At 38.1% G+C, this 21,196-nt stretch overlaps 1 protein-coding gene across 8 annotated transcripts in view; it reads left to right on the plus strand.

Moving 5' to 3' along the window:
• Positions 1-21,196, plus strand: part of LOC106060158 (inositol 1,4,5-trisphosphate receptor type 1-like) — a 204,698-nt gene that overhangs the window by 95,081 nt on the left and 88,421 nt on the right. For all 8 annotated transcript variants that reach the window (XM_056035575.1, XM_056035572.1, XM_056035573.1 and 5 more), the window contains 9 exons: positions 5,470-5,595; positions 6,317-6,367; positions 6,630-6,710; positions 9,285-9,470; positions 9,955-10,077; positions 11,284-11,388; positions 16,928-17,038; positions 17,207-17,284; positions 19,767-19,899. In XM_056035575.1, coding sequence (XP_055891550.1) covers positions 5,470-5,595; positions 6,317-6,367; positions 6,630-6,710; positions 9,285-9,470; positions 9,955-10,077; positions 11,284-11,388; positions 16,928-17,038; positions 17,207-17,284; positions 19,767-19,899 — 994 coding nt within the window. The remainder of the gene's footprint in view (positions 1-5,469; positions 5,596-6,316; positions 6,368-6,629; positions 6,711-9,284; positions 9,471-9,954; positions 10,078-11,283; positions 11,389-16,927; positions 17,039-17,206; positions 17,285-19,766; positions 19,900-21,196) is intronic.

Raw genomic sequence — 21,196 nt, forward strand, 5'->3', positions numbered from 1 at the left:
CATTCTAATAAAATTTCTAAGTCTGCTGTTTTGTTCCTAATGCTTTGAAAATTTATTACTAAGGTTTTAAGGTATACACGCAAAGACAAAAATAAATAACACTAAAAACAATTGACAAAAATTAACAAAAATAAAAATATTTTTTTTAACAAACACTAAGTCTTGGCCAGTGGCATAGCAACAATGGCTGTAATGGGTTAATTGCATCTTGGCCCATTACTAGTATATATATATATATATATATATATCTTCCTTGCTGACCAATCAGAAAATGCATATTTCCTTGCAGCTGACGTTGTCAAGGGTTCGATACCTGAACTGAACGTATGCATTTATTTAATTAATTATGTTTTTTTTATAATTTCATTATATTTGAAGTTTAATAATGGAGGTATTGTCTTTTTTGAAAAATATTTTTTTTAATGTTTTTTCTTGTACAAAAGTATTTGTAATATTTTTCTTGTTTTAAATGAAATGATACGCACAAAACGAGTCAATCTTCAGTCAATCTCATACCTTGCAGTTTTTCAGGGGGGGGGGGGGGTAAGGGGAAGCTCATATTCTTAAACCAGGGACCTCTCTGAGCCATTCTTCTTAATATGAACTAAACGCAAAACGTGTGGCTCCCAATTCAACGCTTGATTTTATCTGATCGCTTTGAAGTGTTCTCTATACGTGCATTAGCAAAGCAGAGGTGTCAGTTAATGGGGCATTGCCACTCAGCAGGGCTAGACAAGCGAGAAAATAAAAAAGGGGTGGGAGGTCGTCACCACCGATCACCACTTTACAATGGGCTTGTCCTGATGAGATTAACCACAAAGTATACTGACTTATCAGCTTTTCCACCCCCCACCCCCCACCCCCCAAAAAAAGTTTTAAATGTACGCATATTTTTTTCTCTATTACGTAGAGGATAGGATGCTAGGATGCAGCTATTTTGAACGGATGTAGAGCAGTCGCCATTGTTGTATTGCAAAACTCTAGACAAGACATCGGATTAAACCTCGAACACAAAATAAATTACTTTTTTTTTTGTTGTTATCCATTACTGTTGAAAGCTGTGGTTACGTTACCTCTAAATTAGACCTTACTGTCCACCATTGGTCATTGTAGTGAGGAGCTAAACACGTGACCTCAATAACTAGCATATTATTACTTGGGATAAATCCGACCGCTCCCCATTATCATGATGGGGGGGTTTCAAATTTAATGAGTGTTTTTTTTTTTTTAAGTTTAGAGGCTAAGGCATATGATGAATCGTAATTAAGGACTTAATCTAATAGAAATTTATTTGGATTTCAATAGAGATAAAGAATATAAAATAATCAGGGATTTAGTATTAAAAGTTGGGATACGCTTAAAAAAAAAAAAAGCTTTTAATAGATTGATTGTATGACATTAGCCCAAATTTGATGGGGGAGGGGGGGAATATGTAATGGTCTCTGTAAGTTTATCGCACTTTGCTAGACACTTATCAATTACTGTGTTCAAATTGTTGATTTTTTTTAATATTTTAATAAACTCGTTCTATCTGTCTGGTTGAAATCTTGCACATGTTCTTTCTCCCACTCCCCATTCTCGGATCAAGTTGAAACTTTGCACAATTTTCGACAATTCATGTATCACTAACCAAAAACTAAATGAATCAATAAGACGTAACTAATTCAATTTTTGTTTTGTGTAGATCGAGCAAAGGGGACTCATGGGAGTTAATCCTTGTGTAGAGAATTAGTTTGTTTGTTTTTGCTGAGAATTTGAACTAACAAAAGATAACTAGAAACTTCTATTTTTTAAAATAAGTCCTTAACTATCTCAGTGGTATATCCAACACGTTGGCTTTCGATCGTTGGGGCTGGGGTTCCAATTCTGGCTCAATTTTTTAAAATTACTTTTGAAGAGACAGCACGGAAACCCTCTCCAGGATACGCCTTCACCTCCACACCCCCTCTCAAATTAACCTCAAAAGGTTTGAACACTATCGGAGCGTACACCATAAACCTTAAAGCTGTGCTAAACAAAAACAATTATTAAAAATATCTCCAATCGCACACATTTATTTATGTTAGTCTTACTTACTTACTTAGACTTAGGTCCTCCCGCGCCGTCCGGCGCATTGGGCAGCAAGCTGTCTCCATAAAGTGCTGTCCTCCCGCAAACCTCATGTGACGCTCTGTATCGGGCATTGGACTTCCAGTTGGGTTTGATCCAACACCGTCATCGGGGGTTGGCCGCCCTCGCCGCATGTATAGTTTTCTTTATGTGTCAAGTTTGCTGTTTGCTGTTTATGCTAGTCTAGATTTCCAAAAAAAAATATGCTTAATGAAATTTAAAAAAAAAAAAAAAAAAAAAAAAAAAGCGATTTTTGAAAAAGTTTTTAATATTTTACTTATGTTTGGGCTGTCGTCCTGGTATCTGCCTATGTCACTCTGTTTAATTGTTTAACTCTTTCTCTCCTAATTAACGATACTATCGTTGATTTGACTCCATTAAATTAAATTAATTTTTGGTTTTATAAACATTAATTTGTGTTATATAGAAAACAGCATGTATAATTCTATACCAAAAGTAACGTTTCCTGGTATAGAAACAAAAATGTTATTGAAGTTAAACGATAACAAAGTACAATGTACACATGTAGAAAATGAACAATTCTTTCAGAACGTGGAAAAAAATTGCGGAGAGAAAGAGTTAAAAATAATAAAGACCTTATTGTAGATTTTCTTACATGACGTAAAGCCTAAATATAGCCAGCGTTTTGGTGTCTCCGCTGTACGAAGTAAAGTGTTGTTAGGCTGTGGTTTTAAAAAGTGACATGACGCCAATTTAGCCAATTTGAGTACTGTAGAATTAATGTTTTAAGCACTTCTGTTTGTAATTCACATTTAGTTGACAGCATTTTTGAAAGGTCCATTTAGTGTCCTTGACATTGTTTAGTTCCTCGAGGAAATCTCCATTTTGGTTTCTCTGACTTGTTCATCGTAAATCTATGTGCAATCAGTCCAACCAAAGTTACCCGATAGCAGAAGTCAATCATGTGTTTGATAGATCTACATGCCCACAAATAGTGAAATATGTACAGTCCGGATACAGTTGATAGATAGCAATAATCTGAAATATTTGTTCTACTTTTAACAGTCTGGGGACATTGTGTTATTTAATTTCGGCACTGGCGGCATAGTTGGCGTATAGCAGTAGTCCGGGCAGATTTATATCATTTTACAAACACGGAAATAATAACCAGTGAGTAGCACTCCGGACACATTCATACATTCTAACGACCCGGACACATGCCGAAACGTTCAACAGCCCAAAGACAATTATCAAAAAGTAACTGTCCGGACAACTTAGATTCCAAACGTGTGGACTCTTTATCGGCTAGAACCAGCAACAAAAGGTTTTGAGAAACTTATTGTTTTAAATTCATTTTTTCATAACTCTTCTGGTTATGGGGGGGGGGGGAGAACATTTGACTAGAGTAACACCTTTAGTAAAATCACTAAATTTAGAAAGCCTTCAGAATAGAAGACTCAAAAGTAAAGTAGCTATTATACATAAAACTCTGAACCCTAATCTTCAAATACAAAAACAAAATTTAATAAAATACTCTGAAAGACATAAAGATAAAGGCACATTCCTCGTTCCATATGCTAGGACAAATTTGTGCAAGTGCTCCTTCTCCCTAGTGCTATTAGAGCATGGAATGGGTTGCCTGAGCCAGCCAGGAAAACCAGTGACTTGGCAGAATTTAGGTTAATAAATTGGTTAATATGCATGACTGAATGCATGACTATAGGACGTAATCATCTTCTTATTTGAAGTAACGTCTGTATTATATGGTAAGATAAGAAAGAGTGGCCAGTGAGTGCCCTGGTTGACTTGAAAGAAGAATGAGCATGGTAAAGGTCAACGTACTCAGTAGAGAGAGAGCAGGGTGTTCCGAGGTGCACATATGCATGGACCGCCCTAATTGTCATGAAATATGTATGCCTGTGAGACGAATGAATAGTGATGCAATTAACGAATTGTAGGCGGGGGGCACCAGCAGGGAGGTCAACAATAAATACATTCGGGGTTAAGAAGGCATCGCCTTCGAGTTCTCGAACTTGCTGGACAATTGGGAAACTTGGAAAATTTCCCATTTCAATGGGGTGTAAATGCTGCACCTAGCTCTTTATGTAGATCGAGTCATTGGTATTCTTGCTGAAACTCATTTATCCCAGTTCAATCCAGTTTCATGTCTTGGGTTCTGTGTTTTTTTTTTGTGTCCCATTTTTTTTACGATTGCTCCATTCAGCTTGAAAAATTCCTGGGATCTGGGTGGAAAAATCTGGACTTCCCCTTCTCGAAAACAATTTTCCTAGAAATACGACACAGTGTTTTTCTTTGGAAAAAGAATTATTAACTAATTGACCGGATTGGAAAAACTCCATTATTTGGTCTAAACAAACATAGCGGGTATTCCCGCTGCCTTCATTAGAGTGAAATGAATAATTAGACGCACCTTCTTCTAGGTCTGGATCTTTAGGCCTATCATTAGAAATTGATAAACTCTCAGTAAATTTACACATTCGCTTATCTCAATATGTGTTTTTATTTGAATATTAGATGGGGAGATTCTGGTGTTCGCTATAGCTGCAGCCATGCCAGTTGTTGTGTGCATTGTTCAACAATGGTTTGCTTTTTAAGCGAACATATAAAGAAAATAGTTTGGTACCTATTTTAATAATAATTCTGTTCAAACTATTTCACTGACAATTATTTAGTTTCCACGAGTACAGTTGAAAAGAAATTAAAATAAATTAAATTTTAATTTGAAGTTAATTCAAGCCAGAGGTTAGTGGTCCAAGTCTTTCGTTTGTTGAGTGTACCTAGCTCTTATTTCTTACTGGCTTTGTGCGTTTCTTACGTTCGATGATTTTCTGGTATGTCGTCCGATTACCAACAGACAAGTTTCCTTTGGGTCGGTTGTGGCAAAATGTGTAACCCGTGGTGGAGGCTGCCCAAAGTTCATCTCACGGCTGCCTTCGCTGCTGGGAGTAAGAGAAAAAAGTCTTATATTCTTTTTACGACTGTCTCAGACTTTGAATTCTGTCTCGAAAGGTCTAGGAGGCCCCAGGCTCTTGACTTATAAAGAGACATATGTACATTGCGCACAAGCGCAGAGTTTCTGCCCAGAGCTTTTTCGCAAGTGAGAATTTGAACCCCTCAAACCCTCACTCACATAGAATTTGATGATGATGACTTTAGTCACTCAGAAAACACAATACAGCTCGATTTAATTTTTGGGTTTAAAAAATTCATAGTTTAAATCAGGATACAAACTCTTAACTTCCGCAGTTAGGCAATCAGTTTATATGCTTTATGTTCAGCTTTATGCTGAGTCATTTTAGCAAAGGAAATCTTTTTCGACTGTTCAGTATACCTTTCCTAATATTCTCACATTCTATGTCAATGACCTTGACCCCCCAGGTTGCCGCCAGTGGGGAGAGCATGTACGACGACGCCTTCACCATCCAGTACGTAGAGAAAGGTTACGTGGACGACTTCAACTTTGTGGCCGGCATGGTGCCCTTCTTACTGAACCTCATCAAAGATGTAAGTACCGTAAGGAGGTCAATGTGGTCTCGTAAGGGACGTTATAATATCAAGCGTTTAGTCACATGGCCCAATAGAATATCGAGATGAAAAAAAAGTATTTGAAAAACTGTTGCACATCATTTAGATTAAATCCCGAGAAGTTTTTGAACTAAAAGTTATTTCTACTTAGAAACTTTTTCTAATATAGTTTTTAAAATAATACTAAAACATGGTCAGCTATTTTTCCAGCTGTTATTTTGGATACTCCCATATAAGACACAATAAGCAATAATTCTATTCACACTGTTACTTCGATACTTATTATGACCCTCACATATTTGAAAATAAACACATTTTTATAAAAGATTAGGATTATGGAGTAACCAAAACTCATGTACAAAAATATAATGGTGATATTATTCTAGGCTGTCTTAGTCGTTCGACCCTGGACTCGATATTACATATTATTCACTAAATCTGCTCAAGATTAGCGGTTCCCAACCTATGACCAGAAGGGCAAACTCAGGTCCCTGACTGTATCCTATTCGGAAGCACTAGCTCTTTGAAAACGAATCCCCAGAGACTCGACTCCTATTGAAATGCTCTAATAAGACCCGTGACAAGAGTGAGGTAAACATAAATAGTCCCCTGGACGAAACAGGTTGGGAATCTCTGGTCCAGAACATGAAGCGTCAAATAAAGTAATTTTAATAATAGAAAAACATTTTGTTCTCCCCAGAGAAATGACTCTGTGACTCTCAACGCTAAAAAGACTCATCTGACTCTCACTGTAAGTTTTACTGATGTCACTACAATAAAAGCTGTTGCTATGACTACATTATCCACTTCCGTTTCAACTATTCAGCATTTTGTTTTTTTTCAAATTGAAAAAGGATAAGCTAATTAGTGTTTTCTGATTAGGTGTGTTACACACTACACACCCACACGCTCATTCCAAAGTTAACGTTTCTTTCTTTCTGTTTTCCGTTCCTGGACATTTCTAAATGACAACCTGATGACAACCCAAATGCCAACCCCGAATGACAATCCAGGCCATGGAGGAGTTGAAAAGATTTATGTACGTCAATGGAGTCACCAACAAGAACAGACAGAAACTAATGAGGAACTTAAGGGTTAGTAGCTTTAGTGCAATACCTTCTATTTCTTCATTTTATTCAAATCAGCTAGCACCAAGAAGATTTTGCATGTTTTATATATATTAAATTAAAAAACACAAATCATCTCACTAATTTCAATCGTAATCGTCCTATATGAAATATTTACTTTCATTCCCGTTAGCTATTAAATATATTTTGATATGCTATTAATATATCATATTTGTGGCTCTAAATATTCCATCACATCTAATGGTTTCAGTACCTATTTGGAATGTGGGTGCGGTCATGCATTGTTAGTGTTAAGTGTTGGTGTGTATTTGCTTTTAATTATGGTTGGTTATCCTTGTATCATTTTTCTGTCTGATGGTTTCAATAGTTATGTAGTATGTCTTTGCTATTAAATAATATTTTCATTACTATTATTATATTTTTGTAAACTAATTAAGTATAGGTTAATCATGTTTCAAATTTTCTCTTTAATTCTTTATGATTTAATATTTGTGAAAAATGAGAACTTACAAATAAAAATTAAATTTTAAAAAAAATCCCACTAAAGAGGCTGGAGGCCCTCCCCCCCCCCTCAAAAAAAAAAGAGGCATATAAAGCCCAAAAAAGAGGCAAAGAAAAGAGGCCTAAGGTCCAAGGATTCCTATGATGACAAAGCTAAAATTGAATAGCGCTAATTCCGAGGTTTCCTAAAAAAAAATGTTTGCTTTCTTGGAAAACCTAAACAACTTGGTACGAGGCCGGTATAACCATGAAGAATCAGAAAGCCCCAAAAAAAACTGGCCTATAAAAAGTCATAACTCCCCTCGCCGTCCAAAAAAATGTTCTCTTCTGATTCCCAATCAGCAGGAGCACAAATTATATTTTAACTGTGCGATAATTTTTAACAGACCTCTTAGTTTTATGTGTTACTAACAGATTTTTAGTTTTGGAATTTCACGAACTTGTCGATTTTGTTCTAACTTTTAATAGCTAGCGATTTGGTGTTTCCCGTGTAGAGAATGTGAGGAGTATTTCAGTATTTTTATGGGTTTTTTTAAAAATACCTTTTGAAAAAGCAACATGGACACCTTCTCCCACATACCCCCCTCTCTCACCATCCAGCTGGTCCAAGTCCACGTGATTTGACCATATTGCATTGAGAATGCTATAACCATGAGAGACGCGCCAAACAAAAACAATTCATACAAATATTTCCAATCGTACAAATGTATTATTGTTAAAATTGATCTATTAAAAAATTAATTACGATTGATTCAAAATGATGGATACAATTTTACTCAATATCAGCTTTGCCTTTTTTTAAATAAATATTTATATATTTTACTTATGCAAGTACTTTCTGCAGAAGTCACACACTAGCTCTGATACAGATGTAACAAGATCATAATGTATATCTCCATAAATAATCAAAATAGCTACATCATAAAAGAGGGGATAAAAATAGGTTTAAAAACTGTCTCCTCCACTAATGTCGGGAGGAGAATGCGAGTTGTATATACAATACTCTAGATTAGACATATATATAACTGAGCCCACTTGAGCCTCATCTACAGATTGAAGACTAATTAAAAACTTTAGAGACCTAGAAATATTGATTTCGATCTTGTTAAGAGAGAACTATTATATAACAGATACGCATTTTCTTCTATAATTATAGAGTAATGAACAAAGATCTATCTCTCAATTAATGTAGTCAGTGAAAAACTTTCAACAGCATTGGCACGTTTTCAGAAATTATCACATTGGTTTATGTTCTAATACTCAGAACATTTTTCCATTTTGTCAAGACAAGATCATCATCAGCATCAAACTCCATTTGAGTGAGGTCTTGAGAAGATCAAATCCTCTCTTGCAAAATCCCTGGATAGAAACCCAGCTGTTTTGCGTATTGCATACATGAGGATTTTTGTTATCCCAGACCTGTCGAGACGGAGATCAGCAAGTCTGGGGCACTTAAAAAGAATATGAGACACGGTTTCCTCTTCTTCCCCACAGCGAAGGTACCTTGAGTCGACGTTTGGCCATAGCCGATCAAAAGAAGATACAATCATTTAAATATTTAAGTGGTTTTATTTTTATTGACTCCAATATACTTTTTTAAAATACCTCTATTTAAGTCTGAACTTCATTAAACATGAAATTAGCCAGGAACCTGCATGGACAGCTGATCACACAATAAAAGGCTCTATGGTTAGGGTTAGGAAATCCAACAGTTATGTATATCGCTGAGAAAAGAATTACTAGCTCGTTGGTCACATGGGGACAATTCTAGTTTCACCGTTATAATTCTAAATCAGAAGTCTAGGTCTAGTATTAGATCTAAATGCTCATATAATAAACATACAAATAAATAATCGCACAGGTATGCATTGTCCGCTGGCCGAATCAAAAACGTTATGTCACGAATTCGATATGCGGTTTGAAGCAAATATTTTTGTAATTATTTTTTTTAAATTAATATATTATATTTTAAGTTTTATTTTTTATTATATTTTAAATTTTGGAGTATAATAATGGAGAGATTGTCATTTTAAAAATGTATTTTGTAATGTTTGTCTTTTTCATTCTTTCCATATCCAGGTCATTGATTTGCTGGTGAAGATTTTGCAATGTCCACTTGACGGCATGCCAGATGAGATGAACTTGACCTCTGTCTTCAAGGAAGCATACGAGACACTGTACACCTACATGATTGGCAGGTCCAGAAAGAATGCCCTCTACTTTGCTAAGTACATCGACTTCTTCCAGACCCAGTTTACTCAGAAGGTACTTTGATCACATTAGACAGTGTGAGGGAATAATCAGCAAGGAAAAATATACGATCTAGATGCGCGGCTAGGGTTAGTGTCACCTGGCGCGGCTAACTATTGGTCTCATTCCAAACACTTATCACCCCTCCCAAAACAATTCTTCCAACAAAACATGGCGTCCAACATAAACTTTAACACGACAGTAAAATGATTTCTTTGACAAATTTTGAATAATAAACCATAAATATTCCATAATGTTTCCAGACTCAGAAGTGACTACTGGCTATAACAAATATATTAACAATGTCGTCTGATCTTCCCATCAGCTTCAAAAATTACCTCCTCTAAGTGGAACTCTTTTATTTAAAAAAGTTTCACTTGCATTGTTATACCAACAAATTGAGGTACAATTATGATCGTTGCGGACATCATTTCATGTTCTATAGCTAACTGGAACTATTGTCTGTTAATTATTTACTTGTTTTGCCTTTTTCTCTCAGGGAGGGATTGGTCTGAACGTTGCTCAAATGATTGTAGAGTTGATTCGAGACAAGCGAAAGATCGTAGACCGCATCACGCACTCACAGATTGATCAGTTCGTCACGCTATTGGAGAAATCGCAGGTAACATAACGAACTACAGTTATATATTTGATAGTTGTTTGTCAGAGATTTATTAACTAGACAGAAGGCCTGAAGGTAGGGTGGTTCTGTTTAAGTAGAAATGGTGAGACAGATTTTAAACTGTTGGTAGCAGGGCTTGGAAACGGAGAGATGATATGGGAAAAAGAAACTTAGAGACTTTTTTGACGATCCATCTATTCCAGTGGCCCTACACCCCAAGGAGGTCTTTGTCCTGCTTTAGAACATCTCTCCATTCTGATCTATCCAGGGCTTTACGTCTCCATGCTCGGACTCTTGGCTGTTGAAGAGCTGCATCTACGTCATCAAGCCGCCGTACTCGTGGTCTGCCTAGAAGGGCCACCTGCCTTTTGGTTTTTGCAAGTGAACAATCTTTGCTCCACTGTTCTCTGGCGTTCTTCCGATAACAGGAAGATATCGGTGTGCTGAAATCAATAATTGTATCTTGTAACATCTTGCTTATAAACTATATGTCAGATTATATTTTATATTATACACAAAGAGCTACTTATTACAAGAGCCTACTTATAAATTATCTCAAGTGCCTACATTTTACAAGGGTCTAATTATCATAAAGGTCTACTTTTTACAAAGGCCTACTTTTTACAAGGGCCTACGTATCACAAGACCCTACGCATTACTAGTTACAATGGGCCTAATAATTACAAGGGGCTACTTATTACGAAGGCCTACTTATAAGAAGGTCACAGGATACTCGTTTGAGATTTGAGCTTCAACTATTCCAGTGTCATTTGTATTTCAACATATTAGTTACGCCTACATGTAAATCTCTGTTAGGTTTCAGAAGGGTTGTATAAATGACCTGAATCATCACTGACATTACTCAGATATCTGTTAAATAAATAAACTTGATCGCGCTTCACATCTGACTCTTCAGAAACATGAAGCGAACATTAGAGTCTCTGTGGAGCGATGTTCGGTTGATATTCTTGTAGTTAGAGGTAATTAACAAGAGAACATGTCTTCGTTATTTAATTAAGTGACGTGTTTAAACAGGGTTGTTTCCACTTCGACACCTATTATCTCCCATGTTATTTTTTTTTAAACTGGTGATGTAACGATGACCCACACCTGGTGTGTGAAAGGTTGTTTTTTTTTTAATGTTGGGGAGGGTTTAAGAAAAAGTTGAGTGTAAGGGTGAGAATTGGTTGACCTTTTACATTTCAGAATTACAGATTTCTTGACCTGCTCCACGTGCTCTGTGTGTGTGATGACGTGGCTATTCCCAACAACCAATCCTACATAGTTGAGAGATGGCTGTCCAGTGGCCAGGTAATTTATCAAAAAGCCAAGTTAAGATGGTGCTGGAAAAGATGGTTTCCGTAGTGTAGTAACGAATTTGCATAATGCCTCCAGCAGACAATGGCTCAGTTTACATTAGGTTTGACTAAATATCTGGGTCACAAATGGGCCTGCATAACCTTTAAGAAGAGCTTTCTGGTGAGTGAATTTCCCCCCCCCCCCAAAATAATAAATAAATATAAAAAGTAGCGTTAATTTTTAAAACATTGCTTATATGAGGGAAACAACTGCACATTTACTGCAGTATCTCGTAGTAACGCAAAATTTGTTTTACGTTTGTTAATTTGTATCGATTCATGTTTTTCGGACAATAAAAAATAGTGCAAAGTTTCAACTTGATGAGAGATTGGGATGTGGGAGAAAAATGTATAAAATAATTCAGACAGACAGACAGACAGACAGAGCTTTATTTAATGAATATGTACATCAACTTTAACTCTTTCTCTCCAAACTGACTATACCAACGTTGATTCCACCAGAATGTGGTAAATAATTACGGAGAGAAAGAGTTAAATCATTTGTGTGAAAAAAATGCGTTTCAATAATGTACAATAGCTCTCATTTCCAGAACGCTAGCGGAAAAGCCATGCCTTGCAAGGATTACGTTAAGAAAAAAAAACAACTTCTTTAATTGAATGACTAGAACATTTTTTGGGTGCTGCAAACTGCCTTAGGGTCGCCAGCTCCTGATTTTTCCTCAGGGTTGACTCCCTGGCAGAACCTGCGCAGCCGCTGACCCCAAACTGTATCGGCACTGCCGTTCCTTTGGATACATCAGCTGCGTGGAGTGGGGGGGGGAACTGATGTGTGGGCGACATCGTTCCGACCACAGCTAATGCCCAGGCCATAGAGAAATAGAGAACATTTTCTAAATACAGAAGAATATATTTATACGAATGATATACCACTAATTATAAAATATTTTAAGAACCCTTCGTACAGTGATCCTAAAAGAAATGTTTCAATCGTCTGAAAATAATAAATACATTATCATGTTACTTTACGTTTTGGTAACTTCTCTGGCTGAACAAAGATCCTCAAAAGTATAAGACCGTAACAGATAGACTCAAAGAAGAAACAACGTTACTCACGTGCTTGCTGCTTCCAAGAGCCTTAATTAATGCATCGAAACTGGAAAAAGTAATTAGGTTACTCACACCGAGAACCGGTCCTTTTATTGCTTAAACAGCTACTTTACCTGGGAAATGCACTACAATTACTACTATGAAATCTGACATTGACCTTGACTACCACGTATGATATGAGAACAAAGTGGTGAGTTTATTTTGGTGATGATGTGACATCATACGAACGCGTGAGCAGTCATGGACAACCAATTAATTAGCGATTCTGTGTATAAACAATTATTACTGCACGCTAGGGAGTCGAGTGCACCGTATGTGGCTAAAGTCACCCTACGTTCCGTGGAGCTCTGTTGAAAGCTGGGCGTTGTTGTTTTTTTTAATATAAAAGGTTAGATTATCAATGTCTGCTGAAGGCCCGAAGATATTTTTAAAAAGGGCTTTTTATATTACTAACAGCGACTTTGCCTTCTTGATATTGGACATGATATGTAGGTCACATCATGGTCTGCAGCTTCTATTTCATTTTAAAACAGAACATAGATGACCAAGTATAAAATAATAATAATAATAGGGGGAGGATAATAACAACTGACCTCACAGACACCTTCAAGGCCCTTAACATTCCTAGGAACATCTTCGTTGCCTGTCAGAGGGCGGTACTGCTGCAGACCTGCCACATCAACAGAAAATTCCTCAGTGGAAGCTGTTATAGGGACTACGATGAATTTTGTTTCTCTTTAGCGAAACTCGACCCTCGCAGCGCCAGAGAATGACTACTCGTTCATTTCTAACATAATAATAATCTTTATTATCCATAAGGAAATTTGTCTTACAATTTGTGCATTACACCAAACAAAACATTATAATTATAGAAAACCAAAGTGTACATCCACATCAGACTCACTCATAAGTTACATGTGACAAAGTTTATATAAAATTGTTTCTATTTAATGATTTGATTGCCAAGGGAACAAAAGAGTGTTTGTGTCTGTTTGTTTTTGCTATCGGTGTCTTGTGTATCTCTTTTGTGATGGTAAAATCACAAAATCCTGACACAAAGGGGGATTTTTTTATTTCTAGAATCTTTTTAGCTTTTTTATGAATGTTTGTCTCAAACAGCCGCCCAAATGTTTTTTTTTGTTGTTTTTTTTTTGCCAATGACTTTACCAGCAGCATTTAGGATTCCTTGAAGTTTATTTTTATTTTTAATGCTCAGATTGCCATACCAGGCAGTGATACTAAAACTTAAAATATTGCAGATGTGAATATGATAAAGCATAACCAAGACCCTTTCGCTGACATTAATCGAGGACATTTTTCTAAGTAATCGTAATCTTTGCTTCCCTTTTTTGCTGATATAATGAGTATTTGGAGTAAAATTTAATTTGTTCTCTAAGATAGTACCAAGGTATTTAAAAGTTTGCACTATTTCAATAGTCTCTCCAGTGAAAGAAACAAAATCAATTTCCTTCTTTTCCCTACGAAAATCGATTATCATTTCTTTGGGTTTTTTAACATTTAGTAATAAAAAATTATCTTTACAGTATTTTTCAATGTGTTCTATTTCTCTGAAATACTAATTTACGTATAAGTCTTCTTAGAGCAGGGCAAGAAGAAATACATTTTAGATTACAATTGTGGTTGTTAAATGTTGGTCCTTAATTTGATGTCGGGTGCGGCCGCACCATCCGCGCATTGCTAGCTACCCCTCTGTAATACATGAAATACTCCACATTCTCTAATCACCGAGATGGAAGACAATTATTATTATTATTATTATTTATTTTTATAACAATGGCAAAATGTTCTTCTTATTTAGTAAAAACGTTCTATAGATGTTTTTATGTTTGATATTTCATTATAATAAGGGACTTGTCTCCAAAATTTAATAAAATACTCTGAAAGACACAAAGATAAAGGCACATTCCTCATTCCATATGCTAGGACAAATTTGTGCAAGTGCTCCTTCTTCCCTAGTGTGACAGGTGGGGAAATATGACGTGTGTTTGGCACGTTTAATGTCTAGGGGATGATTATTTTTAAATGCTATCACACCCCCACTTATCAGCATATGAATCGGGAGCAGACACGCAACGAGACAAAGCAATGAAAGATAGATACAAAAGTTAAAATAAAGGATATTTATTTACATAAATATACATATAATAATAAAAAGGGGGAGGGTTTGCATCTATCTCTAGTATATTCTATGTTTAATCATCACTCTTGCACCTAATAAGAGAGTATGTCACTTTGTCCTCTGACTTAGCTGGTATTCCTGTTGATGTCGCAGCTGGCTGTGTCCTGGCTTGAGGTTCTGCAGCTGGAGGTGGCGCTCTAGCGGATAGAGGGAAGCCGGTGATATAGTTCTTGTGGAGTCTCAATCCCCAAAATCTAATATCTGTAGTGGGCACAGTAGGGCGGGTGGCCGGCTACCGTGGGCACAAGGTTACTGCGGGCAGAGCTGATCTGCCGTGGGCAGCGTAGTTGACAGGATATGTCCAGTGAGTTGCAGAGGGTTGGCGTAGCTATGACGTCTCACACAGATCTGAATCTACGGGAAGTCGCGCCTAATAGCTTGACAGGTGGGCTGTCGAATAGGCGGGCAATGCCGATAGCGCCAGGTGGTAGAGTTGAGTAGATCTCAGTAGGCAAGTGCAGCGCTGAATAGCACTAAGCACAGCTGCAGGTAAACAGATCGTTGATCCAATAACTAGGCAATCTCAGTAGGAGAGTGCAGTGCTGAACAGCACTCAGCATACAGCTAATAGGTAGGCAGTTGACTAGGCAGACAATGCCAAATAATTAGGCAGGTAAATAGGCAGACACCTGAGGGAGGCTGCGGATAAATAAAGACAAGTTAGGACATGTCTCTCATGCATCTTATCGATGCCCTCGACTGAGGTGCATTCGTCAGATTGGTAAAATTGCTTTAGAGCACAATGGGGAGATGATGACAAAGGGGATTTGGAAAATAGATGGCTGATAGTAACAATATAAAACGTACATAAAAGGGGAAAGTAATAATATAAAATGTACATAAAAGGGGAATAATGATCTCAAATAAACAACACAGGTGGATAGAGAAAGAAAAGGGGGGGGGGGGTTGAATTGGGCGGTGGTCAGCGACCCAGATGATTGTTTACATATGACCGTTCAAGCGGCGCAACTCTCATTAGAGTAAAATGAGTAAAGGGGAGATAATTCATTACAGGGGAGATAATTCATATCTCCTTTCTAAGCGCAGTATTAGTGCGATAGTAAAATCATCAAGGCGATCAACCGAGATAAAGGAAATAAAATAAGGTGTACAAATATATACATGGTTGCATCAATGATCAATTGAGAAACGTAGCATTAATAGATTAATGCAATACTAAAATATATACATAGCACATGTTTATGTTTTCTACTTACGCCAGTGAGAAATACACAATGCACTAATTAAATATAAATGAACTAAGCAAAATACACATGATAAAATCCAATGGAAATATACACAGAGTAATTAAGATGGAACTTGTGATTAAGTTCGGCTTACCACCAGGTATTCCTCTAGGAGGGAGAATAAATGATATAGTCCAGACTCGATCGACAGCGATAGAGGAGTGAAAGGGTCTGGCTTGATTTGAATTACTTTATATAAGCCTGGAAAGTGCGGGCGGACACAGGAAATGCCCAAGGCTAAGATTTATCTTACACGTGGGTGGATTTGACTCGAGGTGGGAGCCGCACCTTGGAATATCACGCGGTGTGTTGACCAGGGTAATCTCTTAGATCAAAGAGAGACGTGAGAGAAGGGGGGGGAAGGATTAGCTTGCATTCAAACCAAGGTGGTGTAAACCGCGACCGTCCTTCAGACATCCGGCGGGTAAGACAAAAGAGATAGCGTGATTATCTTTCCCCGATCAAGGGCAGATAAATGAAAGGACTGGCCTAGTTTTCTCCAAGGTGGTGGACTGAGTCTAGCCTGGTATAGAGGAAAAGGTGGGGCGGGTGGAGAATTTAGGGGTAGGATGGAGAAATAATTAAAATAAAATAAATAAATAATGAAAAATAATAATTAATGCTGTGATAAATTTGAGTGACTCTGACAGCGAGTTTTTGACTTGTCACACCTAGTGCTATTAGAGCATGGAATGGGTTGCCTGAGCTAGCCAGGAAAACCAGTGACTTGGCAGAATTTAATGTAATTGGTTAATATGCATGACTGAATGCAAGACGCATAGGACGTAATCATCTTCTTTTTTGAAGTAACGTCTGTATTATATAAGATAAGATAAGAGCTAGATCTGCTTATGGCGGTAGCCGACAGGCGAATAATAACCAAAAAAAAAATATTACTATAGATAACTGTGTTTATTATTTTTTTAAATCTGGGTTTAATCCTCTCTCACTTGTTTTCAACCTTCATGCTTCCCCAGCACGGTGTGTACCTGACAGCCAGGGGGCAGGATATCAACAGACAGCCCAATATACTGTACCTATCAACTACGGGCGGAAAGAGCTGGGTGGCCCTCCATGAGTTTGTTGACGTGAGTTAAATTGTTCTCACTTCCTTTACCTTGACCTCCTTGACCTCCGGTTCCGGCTAGAGCAAAGGGAGGCAACAGATGTACATATGATGATGAGTTATCGTTAATGTAATATTCTGTTCAGTTCTGGGTGAATCTGGGTTTATTTATTTTTTGTTTTCGGTACAGGAAAACAATGAGTGTTACGATCAAAATAAGCATGACTTCCTGCTGCATCAACTTGACCTGTACAAGGCACTGTGTCACGTGAGTATATTACGTTCATTGACCTGACAAAGGCCTTCGATTTAGTCAGCAGAGATGGCCTCTTTAAAATTTTACGGATAATGGGCTGTCCACCCAAGCTACTAAATGTAATCGTATCTTTTCACCAAAATATGATGGGTGCAGTGCAACGGTGCCAGCTCCGAAAGTTTCAGTATAAACAGCAGAGTTAAACAGGATGTGTCCTGGCCCCAACCCTCTTTGGAATACTATTTTCACTGCTAATCCACAACGCGTTTAGCAAATCCACAGAAGGCATCTATCTCCATTCCAGATTTGATGGCAAACTCCTAAATATTGCCAGACTGAGGGTCAAAACTAAAATCAGAACCACCCTCGTAAGAGATATGTAATAGTCGTGTGATGTTGATGACAGGTTCTCGTAATACACGGACTGGGGGTCTGGATAATGCACATGATAATTGATCCATGGACATGCAGTGTTATACTCATCTGTTTCTATGGCTGAAAGTTAACAAGGGTGTCACGTGACCAGCAAAAATGGTCATCTGTCTTTCCTTTCCCCAATTTGGTTGGGCTCTAGGATGTCGTAATGGTTCCCTGTGTTCGAAGTGCTACTATTCATCTGGATTCGAACTCTTAACCCTTTACGTTAGGAAGCTAAGCACTTTACCACGTAGTTACCACTCAACATAATAAACAGAGAAAAAATTTTGTTGGACTTTCCAGTTAGATATAATACCTCACGCCGTTCATAGTTATGGCATAATTTGGATTTCAACTTTCAGGAATAATAACAATAAATTAAAGTCTTGGGTGCTTTTGTCGAGTTCGATGCCGGTGAATACTAAGATTTTGAATAATTTTAGCTCCCCTGAAATCCAATGGGTTTGTTGGGGGGGTGGGGGGGGGAAGGAAAGGCGATTGGCTGGTACCGTTCTACCATAGAAGCAGTTTGTAGCTATTGCATATTGCGAAGGCTTACAAGTGTATACATTTTGATATAAAGGTTAATCCTATATGAATATAATTTATTTAGCCTGTTATCTATGGTTACTGTTTAACTACCTTTGTCCAGCGGCTACTCCTGATAACGCTGCTACATTCAAACACGGAAAATGCTTTGGGAATTAAAACTAAGAAAAATTCAGGAGCCAGTTATCTATACTCAGCTTCCTGCACTCAGTACTTTCCCCTAGTGTGTTCTAGGGCATAACAATCAATTATTGCGCAATGCAGGACTTCTTAAACTGTCAGGTAGAGTTGAGCCTTCGGCTCTTGGAACTCTAGGCCAGCAAAAGTGAACAAGAGCTCCCTTTCACCGGCCTGAATGAGAACAGTGTACACTGTTCTGTCTGACGGGTGGGTCAGACTCGCGGCAAGAGACCGCGTACACTAAGATCCCTGCCATTTTCCTTTTCTATACCAGGCTAACAGTGCAGGACACGCCGTTTATGTAACGGCCCCTTGAGGAACAGCGCCTGGATTGTGACAAGGTTGTGGGAGCTTTTTTACAACTCCGCACAGTGCAATGAAGATGCTCTCGAACCCCCCTTAGGCACCCCCACGGGAATCTTGTTTTGCTACCCTTTAGCCTAATCGTTTCCTCTTACAATCGTTTCCACCCGGGCGCCACTATGAGGCAGGGTAGCATGCCCGGGCAATGCAGGACTAGATAATCCTATCGGTGCATACTCTGTACGATTCCTTCCAAACCTGAACTCCCCGATGCCGTCACTGTGATAAGTAGATGGAGGCTTCTGCTTGAATGCCCACAACTTCGGTAGTTAAAAGTGAAGGTTTATAGAATGTCATTTGATCTGTATAAGGCACTACACAGGCACTACGATAGTTAAGAGGGAAGGTTTATAAAATGTCATTTGACACTACACAGTTCGCTCCATTTTCTTGCCAATGGGAATTCAACTAAAAAAACTGCGACGCTAGCTAATGCCAAACTGTATTGGCTTGTCTTTCCTTGGTGCACATCCAAACCAATGTCAAGGTTTCTCATCCTATGCCATGAGGCTTAGTCTTTTTACTACTGAATGCGGTCAAACTCAAGAACATATTCTCAGGAAGAGGTTCCCAAGTTTTTAAAGGTAATAAAAAGGTAAAGCTCCCCTTCAGTTCCCCCTTCTGACCTTGCGATCTATATGGCATATGATGTAAAGTTCATTTGACTCAGTGGCCGGTTAACAAGGATTTCATGTGGCCAGCACAAAGACCAACCGCCTTTACTTTTCCCCGACTACTGTCAGGCTGTAAGACAAAGATCCTGAAACTTAAAATCCCAGTGTTCAACAGGATTCGAACCCGGGACCCCGGTTCGGAAGCCAAGCGCTTTTCCGCTCAGCCACCGCGCCTCCAAGTTTTTAAAATCAGGTAGCTAAATGTTTCGACATTAGGTAAAGGAGGACAAAGCTTGCTCAAACAGGCGTCGTAGGAAATAAGAAAGTTGACATTAGAGTAACTTCTTTCTAAAAATCTCACAACTTTCTAGGGCAGAAATGATTTTGCCATCAACATCATTACCAAGGAGCTCAGGTTCCTGACCTGGGAGGAGACGTTTCTGTCCCTAAGATCTGACATCCTCCCTGATGCCATCAGAGCCAAGTACTGTGATCTTACCACAAGTAAGTGCAACACGAGTGCCTATCTAACTATCACTCTAGTTTGTGAAGAGAGTCGGAATGGTGTCTACTTTACTTGTTTATATTCCCAGTAGATTATGTTGTTATTTTTTCCACAAGATTATGTTTTTTTGTTGTTTTTTTTTTAGTTTTAAGCTCTCTCTCTCTCTCTTTCTCTCTCTCTCTCTCTCTCTCTCTCTCTCTTAATCGCCTACATTTTATCTTTTATGTTAATGAGGTCTTTCACGAGAATTAAACTCCACAACTCTTATATCAAATAGATAAACAATTGACCTGGGAGGTACTTTCTACATGTAAAGTTTCCCTTTCAGACCTTGTGGTCTATGGGGCAGATGATTTAAAGGTCTTTACAATCGGCTTTACTTTTCCCCAACTAATGTCAGGTACTCATTAGAGCTGAGTGGACTCAGAGTCGTCCGAGGATCCCGAAATTAAAATCCCAGCCTCACCCGGGACAACAGTTTGGAAGCCTCTATTTTCTACATATGTATGGAACTTAAAACACCAAGACTCTGGGTATTTTATAAAGCTAGGATGTAACTCGGATTAGGTAAAGTGTCATCTCCCTAGAAAGATGTTTTTGTTCTTACATCATTTCGGCACAGTGAAATATGTTTTTGATGAATGTCTGATGACTTACTGTTATTGCACTGGGTACATAGTTTTGTGTACTACAACAGAGGCGTAGTTGGGGGGGGGGAGGGGCAAGGGGGCACGATGACCCGTGCGATACCCTGGGGGGAGGGCGCCACACACAGAGAGGCACCAATATATATATATGTTCAAGGTAAATGGGGGAGGTGGGCGCCAATAAAGTACCTTACCCCTGGAAGCACGTTTTGCTCACTACGCCTCTGAACTACTGCAACCCTAGTCTGTTTATTGCCAGAAAACTCTCGCTGAAGTGAAACAAGCTTTTATATTCGACCTTTAATACGAATTTATGAATAATACTATTTTTAAAAGCTCAATTTATATAGTAGAGTCTGTACATCCTTGTGGCCTAAGACGCGTGAGTAAAACGCTGACTTTGAAGATGTGTACATGTTTTTCTAAGCTATGTACACATTACAGGAATAAGTGGGTTGAGGCATATGTCGTGTGGTGTGAGATTCATTCGTAGACATGGTGGACCTGAGATCGAACTCTTATCATTATGTACTAATAATGAATGTCTATTACATATTGAATGTGAACCAATAGCGAATGTGTACTACATAGCAAATGAGGACTAATAGCGAATGTGTACTGATAGCGAATGTATAAAGACCATATCATA

This window comes from Biomphalaria glabrata, chromosome 7, assembly GCF_947242115.1.
Source record: "Biomphalaria glabrata chromosome 7, xgBioGlab47.1, whole genome shotgun sequence".
Lineage (NCBI taxonomy): Eukaryota > Metazoa > Mollusca > Gastropoda > Planorbidae > Biomphalaria > Biomphalaria glabrata.